The following is a 9,735-nucleotide window of genomic DNA, read 5'->3' on the forward strand; positions in this document are numbered from 1 at the left end:
TAGTATTTCATTTATTTAATATGAAACTAAGACTAACAATTATTTATATAAATATATTACAATTTATTTATATACTTTTTGTTCATATTTTAATAATTATTCACATTAATAAATAACATGGCAGACTGTTAAATAATTGGAAATGACTGAGGTGTAACTGCATATGTGTGTGGATATACGTGTGTGCAATAATGTAATGTGAGTAATGATTAAAAACAGTAACATTTATATTTAATAAACTAACTAAATAAAATGTATTCTACAGTATATATAGTCTTTATATACAGAATATTAAGCTCATCCAATATAAAACTGCAATTCTTTACAAATATGAATGAATGAATGAATGAATGAATGTCAATACAAGGACCTAAAGTATTGATGAACTGTACAAAAAAGAATCATGATATATCAATATGACTGTATTGGCACAGTCTTTGTAATCTACCCATCGGTCTCACCCTCCTGAGCTGAATTTACACTACTACACTTTCTCATTGAGATATAAGGGACTAAAAATAGCAGCAACAAAACTGGTGAGACTGATGAGATTAACACTATACCTGACCTAAAATCAAGATAAGATGAACAACGTGCCAATTGAAAAAAAAAAAACTGCTGAGATGTTTTAATGTGATATGGTAAGACAAGTGAAACCCCTTTAAGTTAAAACACACACACACACACACACACACACACACACACACACACGCGCAAACAAAAACATATTGTACGATGTGCTCTAACTCAGATTAATTCTAATGAGGTCACTACTCGGCTGTGAGCAAGAACCGTTTCCGATTTGGATAAATGCTCTCTAAGGATCTGGCTCTCTAGCAGAAATCCTGAAGGTTGGTAACTTGGGGATTAACACACTTCAGCGCTCTCGCACACAGAGAGAGTGTGGGTAAACTTTACCCGTGTTATTCCGGTAGGTTCCAGTATGGCCCGGAGGGACCGCTTCTCCCTGGCTCTGGCTCAAGCTTCTCATGGGGACTTTCTGGTAGACTCTGTCTTCATATATGGGATCGATGTGATGCTCGGGGGACTGCAGGGGCCTCAGTTCGGGGCCCAGGTGAGCATGCTGACTGCTGTACGAACCTCGAGATCCTAAAAGAGACACAAAAGACACAGTTCCTGTTAGTGATGATAATTTTAACTTGGAAAAAAAAAAGTATTGCAAACTCAGTCCCTTATGAATGAGAACAACAATACGGCAGTGTAAGCACATCATTACGTTGATCCCATAATGCACATAAGCTGTTGGCTATCACACTAGATCTGCCAATCACAACATGTCGAAGGCATCAGAGAGCAAATTAGTCAATATTTCCTTCCTGATCTGAAGTGCATCTCCGGAAAGCAACAAGGATACTGTGAAGATGATGTTTATGAACCCTTTGAACCACAGGAGGAAAGTATAGCCACAATGATCCACACTATATATACATATCCCGGCTTAGTAGACGTTTATAGGGACTCTAGTGTTATATTATAAATATATGTGTTTTATATATTATTTAATAATCTACATACTGTTTACACATGTGTATGTGAATGTTATTAAATAATTATTACTAATTATTATTTAAAAATAGGAATGATTTATATTAAACAAACACTTCAGTACTTAAATACTTTATTACATGTAAATACACAAAGAACCATATATTGTCAATTATTATTATTAAAACAATAATAATTATTAAAAATAATAATTATTATTAAAACAATTATTATTAAAAATGTACAAATTCGAATAAATATTTAAACTACTGTTATATTTATATATAATATATACTTATTACATTTTAATAATAAATGATAAAATAATTAGTGTTCATTAAATAACTATTGAATAATATAGATTATTTAATATAAATCTTAAAAAATATATTTTATTATCATTTACATATTTTATGTATTACATAGAAAAAGTAGAACTATTTAGAAGCACACACATACAACTTTCTGGGGTCCTATTGTCCCCACAAGGATATAAAATCAGGAATATATGACAACATCTTATAAATTATACTAAAGAATGTTTTATAAAATACTATCACTATAGTATGGCCCTTCCTTACACTAACACTAAATCTACCCCTTACAGAAACGCAACCCTAAACCTACCCATCACAAATGTTTTAACATTCATGTATATGTATATGTATATGTATATGTATATGTATATGTATATGTCTATGTGATCACTATAACAGCTCCTGTAAAACTCCAGGTTGTGGTAATTTACCGCCCTCCTGGGCAAATTCTATCCACCTTCCTAGAAGAGCTGGCTGGGCTGCTGTCCTCATTATACCCTGATACAAGTATAGTATCTGTATACAAGCATTGATTCAATACAGTGAGAATAAAAAAAGCCTCACAATATATTGATATATGATGTATATGAATATGAGATTGATATATGAAATTGTGTGGACACAGCCCAACTAATCCTCCCCTTCTTGATCTAGAGTGCATGCTGGGACCTCCAGAGAGGATGAAGGAGAGTGTTAAGATGATGTTTATGAACCCCAGACACTGGAGGAAGGCAAACGCTAACTCAACATTCACTCACATACTCGCATTGATCCACACACTTGATATCCTGGCTTTGCGACGGCCTACAGGGATGCCATACACCCACACATAGAGACACACAATCTTTAGAATTGTTGTGGCTCAGGACTGGAGGGCTCTCTATATCTTGGCAGCTCATCTCATTGGTTTTCACTGAATGACAGAAATGTACTATTCTAAACAGCAATGCAGACAATCAGCAGAACAGAAATGCTTATTCAAGGCCACTGGAACAGAACACGTGCATGCATGTTAATCTTCAGACTACTACATTGTCTGACCTGCTCTGATGCTCTGTTGCTTCGCAGGACATGACTGTGCAATGCTCAGAATATAAGAAGCTGTAGATATACAGGGCATTGTGTGTAATCACCTTATCAGTGTCAGGCAGACAAACACCCCTCTTCCCTAACCTGATTTCCTTAGTGTTGGAGGAGATCCATCGGGATACATCCACAATCCCGAAATCTCTCTCTCTCTCTCTCTCTGCCTTATCATCTGAGAAGCTATATTTTGTTCTGATCAGGTAGGAAAGATGAATGAGACATGAACTTCTGTAGATAACACCAGCATTTGATGGGAAAGCCAGAGGTTTTTAAACTGGTGTCTGGGGTCCCCCAGGGGGCTGCGAGGGGGTGCTTGGGCGTCTGTGAAAAATTTAGGAAAGACGGATTTATTTTTTAAACAAAAAAGTAAAAAATATCTTACAAAATATCTAGTTTTTATACAAACCACTACAACATAAATCTATCTATCTATCTATCTATCTATCTATCTATCTATCTATATATATATTATGCACACACACACATACACACACACACTGATTTAAAAAAACGTTTAAGAAATATAAACAAAAACGTCTTTTAAATATTAATACTGATTATACATAACTTACTATAATACTGAGTCAACATACAGAGTAAATATTCTCCAGACAATAATAACATGTTTTAGTTTAAATATGAATGCAACAAAAATAAACTGATAAAATTCATAAATGTATTTATGCAACATTGTGATTTTTAACATACTGCTGTTGCTAGTGTTTTACAGTGTCTACAGAAAATATTTAGCAAACTATTATATTTTAATAATTTGTTTTGCTTTAGTACTGTGACAATTTAAAAGCCAATTATTTCATTTTGGAAACAACATGTCTTATTAATATTTTAAACTTAATATTTTTTGTGACAGTGTATCTTCACATTCAGAGGTCCTTGACATTAAAAATGTTTGAAAACTCTTGAGGTAAACAGAAGAATGAATAGCCACCATGAGAAAAGACTTCCAGCCAGTTTCTATGCTGGTCCAGGCTGGTTTATGCTGGTTTATTGCTGGACTGCCTGATAGACCAACATATTTGTGTTAAAAATCCTAGTGTGTACAGCAGCATCCAAAGCGCAACATATGCTGGTCTCTTCAACAGGGTAGACGCTAAGAGACATGGGCAGATGGCTGACCGGGCAGATAGAAAGACTGACAGACAAGCAGGAGAACAAGAAGAGGCATGTAAGAACAGAGAGAAAGTGAGAGGGCAACAGATAGAGACACCTCATCTCAGATGTTGCCAACAGGTCCAAGTGATTACAAGCGTCTGTGATAGCAGTAAAGCAGCACGTCTCACTGCAGGAGAACCACAGCTTTTCAAAGGAAATTACGTGGCAAAACTCTTTGTCCAGGTGGAGGATTTGGACTGACAGGTCAGGGGCTCCCACACAGATGCCTATACAAACTAGCAAAACCGTTCCCAGACCCGTACCTTATGAGGAGACGCGTGTAACATCCATTCGATCTGCCCTCATGCTCCCAACCCACCTAATGATAAAACATTACATCTAAAAGAGGAATCCATGAGCCTTTGATACAGCTGGCTGAATAAATAGGTTTGTACATCTGGTACACATTTGGAACAACTTAGACAAGCGCTCTGAAGCACCTCTTCACCGTCTAATCACAGGCGAAGTGTTAATAGCGCTTCAGGCATCTGAATATTGGCTGTGCATTGTGCATTGTGTTCTCTGTTTGCTGTCATTAAAGCATGAGGATGAAAGATTGAGTTTAGGATTTAGGATTGGTCTCTTCAACAGGGTAGACGCTAAGAGACATGGGCAGATGGCTGACCGGGCAGATAGAAAGACTGACAGACAAGCAGGAGAACAAGAAGAGGCATGTAAGAACAGAGAGAAAGTGAGAGGGCAACAGATAGAGACACCTCATCTCAGATGTTGCCAACAGGTCCAAGTGATTACAAGCGTCTGTGATAGCAGTAAAGCAGCACGTCTCACTGCAGGAGAACCACAGCTTTTCAAAGGAAATTACGTGGCAAAACTCTTTGTCCAGGTGGAGGATTTGGACTGACAGGTCAGGGGCTCCCACACAGATGCCTATACAAACTAGCAAAACCGTTCCCAGACCCGTACCTTATGAGGAGACGCGTGTAACATCCATTCGATCTGCCCTCATGCTCCCAACCCACCTAATGATAAAACATTACATCTAAAAGAGGAATCCATGAGCCTTTGATACAGCTGGCTGAATAAATAGGTTTGTACATCTGGTACACATTTGGAACAACTTAGACAAGCGCTCTGAAGCACCTCTTCACCGTCTAATCACAGGCGAAGTGTTAATAGCGCTTCAGGCATCTGAACATTGGCTGTGCATTGTGCATTGTGCATTGTGTTCTCTGTTTGCTGTCATTAAAGCATGAGGATGATAGATTGAGTTTAGGATCTAATGTAGTACCTAGCTCAGGCTAAACCTGTCAGTTCATCTCTATTATATAAACCGATAGAGCTCCTGCTCTAAAATCTGATTGGATGCTCAAAGTGGTTTTCAAATTCAATACACCTAGAGATGACAACACATCAGTTGAATTGTATTAATGCGTCATGTTGCTACTATACACTGATTGACAACCAAAAACAGCCTTTTGAACTGCATTATTTTGACTTTTGTATTAGAATTCTTTATTAAGATGATGATTATTCTTCGTCTTCCCAATGATATTGATGATGATAATGATGATGATAATAATAATAATAATAACAACAATAAACGTATAAATAAATACAATATATATATATATAATCTATTAATTGAATAATGAATTTAATAAACATTTCTTGTTAATTTATTTATCTAAATATAATTTATTTATTATTAAAATAATACATTATATTGATATTGATTTTAATTAAGACTTTGTATTATTGTAACATTATAAAGTACAATGAGATATCAATCTCATTACAATCAGATTTTGTTTTGTCGAAAGTAATTTATACTTTATTTTCAGATACATTCAATTGATCAAAAGTGACATTAAAACATTTGTTATTATATATATATATATATATATATATATATATTAAACAACCTATAATAATAATAATAATAATACAATTTCAATTAAATTTGAGAGCGAGTTCTTTAGCCAACAACTAAAGAAAAAGCAAAGAAAACTGACTTTATCAAAACACTTTTATGGGGCCTCAAGTGGCTTATTGTGCTTTTGTCTTACAAAATTCACAAAAAAGAAAAAAACTATTATCATAAACTTATCTTCTACTAAGCTTGAAAGCAACCTTTCCTCTAGATTAAACCAGATACAACAGGAGAAGTAACAGAAAAAAAAAATAGCAAAGTACAGAGTACATCATCTAAGTCTTTACTTTAAAAAAGGCAACAATTTTCTAGCTCCACAATTAGATTAATTCTAAATAGGCCGGTATCTTCATAGTGCTTTTACGCTGATGCTCATGTGAAGTGATAAGCTTATTCAAGAGTCAATTTAACCATTCAAGTTAGACCAGAAAATAATGTTTTTCCTCAAAACACCATGTTTCTGTATGGTTTACCCTGATTCTCCAGCATTGTACTGCACTTTGCACCTTGTTTCTGTGCTGGTTTTGCTTTTGCAGAAGTAAGACAAGCACTAAAGTCCATCTTTCTCAATCTTAGCAAGAGTCCAACTCTGCTATTCTCTCTCACATGGCCTCCGGCTGTAATGACACACATCATCAGCCCCTCAGCAACAATCCCTCCAAATACCACATCATGAAAGACAGGCTCACCAAACACATCAAATACCCTCCAGAAATCAGGGAAGCCTTGCAAACAAAGTCTCCTGTCTATACTATGTAATTGCCTTCAAATTTAATCAGCTTTCGGTCAGTGCGTTGGTGGGTGGACTGGGATAATTTCTTGCATGCTGGACCACTGTATGGATACTGGTGAAGGTGTACGGCCATGGGATGCCGGACTTTAATCAAAGAGACAAGCGGGAGAGCCGGTGATGGCTCAGCACGGGCTGAGCGATAGTTTGGCACTGGCCTGCTGTTTCCCATTGTGTGACTGTTTCCCTCAGCGGGTTTGATGAAGGGCTGACAATGTGGCAGGAAATATAGGGCTGTAATCAACAATACCTTACACAGGTCCACAATTGGCCTGTTAAGCGGGAGACAATGAAAAAAAAAATGGTGTAAGATTTACAATTTTCACTCAGAAATTACTAGTAAGAATTTTACTACACTGGAAGTCTTCTAAATCTCCTCCCACTTTTTCATGGTTAGAAGATTTGTTGTCTTTTCTATACATTTAAAAAATTAAGTTTGCTTTAAGAGGTTCCACTGACAAATTTGATAAAAACTGGGGTCCTCTACTTGACTTTGTCAAAAATACACCACTTATATTTACTGATTTGTAATATGTATTTTTAATTGTTAATTAAATTTTAATTGTTCTGTGTAGTCTCTTGTTCATTTTTTCTGTTATATTTAATTCTGTATAATTGTCAATTTTTTTGTAATTTTATTTATTTTTATTTTTTTTGAAAATGTACTCAAGTTTTATTCTCCTCCTTTGGGATGGGTGGGGTTTGGGTTTACTGAGGGTTGTGACTGTTTATGTTTGTGTCCACCCTTAGTAGTTGTTAATAGAAAAAAGGAATGTATAGATTTATTAATATTGCTCTTTCATTGTATTTTGTATATTCCAATAAAAAAAATAAAAAAATAAATTACTAGTAAATTTCACTAAAATTACAAAGAAACGGCAAGAAGAATTTTCTTGTAAAACGTACTCCCAATAATCTTGTTTTATTTTCAACTTCGAAAAATAATTTTTACAGTGCATTATAACATGCTATCAAAGATGCAGATTGGTGTATACTGTACATAGTAATTAAATTAAATTAATAATAATCAATAGAAAAATAAATAGAAAAATAAATGAAATAATTAAATACCATTTTGAACACTACATTTAAAAGTATGGGGTCAGATAATACTATTTTTTAAAATAAATTAATATTTTTATTCTGCAAGAATGCATTCAATTGATCTAAAGTGGCATTAAAATATTTATTATATTAAAGCGTTATTTTAGTGTATATTAGTGTTATTTTAGTATATCTTTTAGCAGGGCTCCAAACAAAACAATCGAGTAAGAAGCCATTGGCTCCTATAAGAAAAAATTTTAGGCGCCAAATAATTTTTTTACGTGCCACAGAATAAACGAGTTTTATTTATTTTATTATTATTTTTTAACATTTAACAACCATACTTTCATGTGATTATGTCTCATCTTTTCTTGAATTTATCAGCATTTTAATCGATCTTGTAGATGACCTGGGAACTAAGATTCACTTAAAGTGGGAATTAAACGTCTTTTCCAACTTGAAATATATAGTCACAAAGAATTGTTCATGACACAGAATCTGTACCACTGTCATGGACCATAAGCATCACTTGACCACTGAGTGTAGTTTGGGCTCCTCCTCAGTGCATCCTATAAGTGTTGTCATATGTCTTTCACACATTCAGTCTTGTTTTTCTTCATTAGTAAAATGCAATTTTGTATAGGAGAAGGCTGATACTTTGTTTATTAAAAAGTAACAAAGCATTTTGCGATTATTGGAAGTTGTGCACGAAATATACTCTACTTTTCCACACTTTTATTTGCACGTCTACGTCATTTCGATCTCTCTCGTGCTGCACAACTGAGCTGCGTTTAACAGGTGTGGTATGAATTTGGCATAATTTTAAAGCTGATACTTTGTTTATTCAAAAGTAACAAAGCATTTTGCGATTATTGGAAGTTGTGCACGAAATATACTCTGCTTTTCTACACTTTTATTTGCACGTCTACGTCATTTCGATCTCTCTCGTGCTGCACAACTGAGCTGCGTTTAACAGGTGTGCGTCAGCGCTGCTGTTCAGCAGAGATAAGGACTGTTTGAAACTCTTTTTTCCACTAAAACTTTGATGTGCATCGTCTCAGTTTAATACATGAACATAGCAAATGATGTGATCGCAAAACAATCAGGAAAAAAGGCATTAAATGTAAATTTTTTAAGTCATAACATGTAAATATATATAGTCACCAGTCGCGACCTAACCAAATCTTCACTCGCATATTAATATTTTTGGTCGCATATGCGACCATTTTAGTCGCAGTCTGGAGCCCTGTTTTAGCTATTTATTATGTCCATATAGATTTTATTCAAGTTTTAGTTTGAATTATTTTAGCACATCAAGTTAAACTAAATGAAAATGAGAAATGTTGCCTTTGCAACTAGCTGAAATAAAACTATTTAATTTCATTTAATTTAATTTAATTTCAAGTAAAGAAATGTTTTCTGGTTTAAGTTTAAGTTAACAATAATAACCTAACTATTAATAACCCTGATGTTACAAATCATGTTTAATTCACATAAATGCTGTTCTTGAGATTTTTATTCATTAAACAATCTTGAAAAAAAATGTTGATCATTAAATCATCATATTAGAATGGCTTCTGAAGGATCATGTGACACTGAAGACTGGAGTAATGATGCTGAAAATTCAGCTTTGTCATCACAGGAATAAATTAACCAGTAAAATATAATAAAATAGAAAACAGATATTTTCTTATATACAATATTTATAATTGGTGCCTTTTAACAAAATAACTCATGCAAATGACCTTAGAAGTACGGAATTGGTTGCTATCAATTAATAAAAGCAGATTGTTGTGTACTGTGATAAACGGAAATTGAAAACTAACAGGCTAAAGCAATTAATGAAGCTATTAAACCAAAAACATTAAGGACTTTAAAAGCATTTTGCTTTAAAAGCATCAGCAGGAGTTTTTTTTTTTTTTTAAATC

The 9,735-nt window shown here is 34.2% G+C and overlaps 1 protein-coding gene across 1 annotated transcript in view; it reads right to left on the minus strand.

Moving 5' to 3' along the window:
- The window catches only part of ctnnd2a (catenin (cadherin-associated protein), delta 2a), a 179,813-nt gene that overhangs the window by 144,088 nt on the left and 25,990 nt on the right, over positions 1 to 9,735 (minus strand). Inside the window, exon 8 of the mRNA XM_016503673.1 lies at positions 919 to 1,110. Within this exon, the coding sequence (XP_016359159.1) occupies positions 919 to 1,110 (192 nt within the window). The remainder of the gene's footprint in view (positions 1 to 918; positions 1,111 to 9,735) is intronic.

The sequence above is a fragment of the Sinocyclocheilus anshuiensis genome, unplaced genomic scaffold (genome assembly GCF_001515605.1).
Source record: "Sinocyclocheilus anshuiensis isolate Anshui unplaced genomic scaffold, SAMN03320099.WGS_v1.1 scaffold1626, whole genome shotgun sequence".
Taxonomy (NCBI): Eukaryota; Metazoa; Chordata; class Actinopteri; order Cypriniformes; family Cyprinidae; genus Sinocyclocheilus; species Sinocyclocheilus anshuiensis.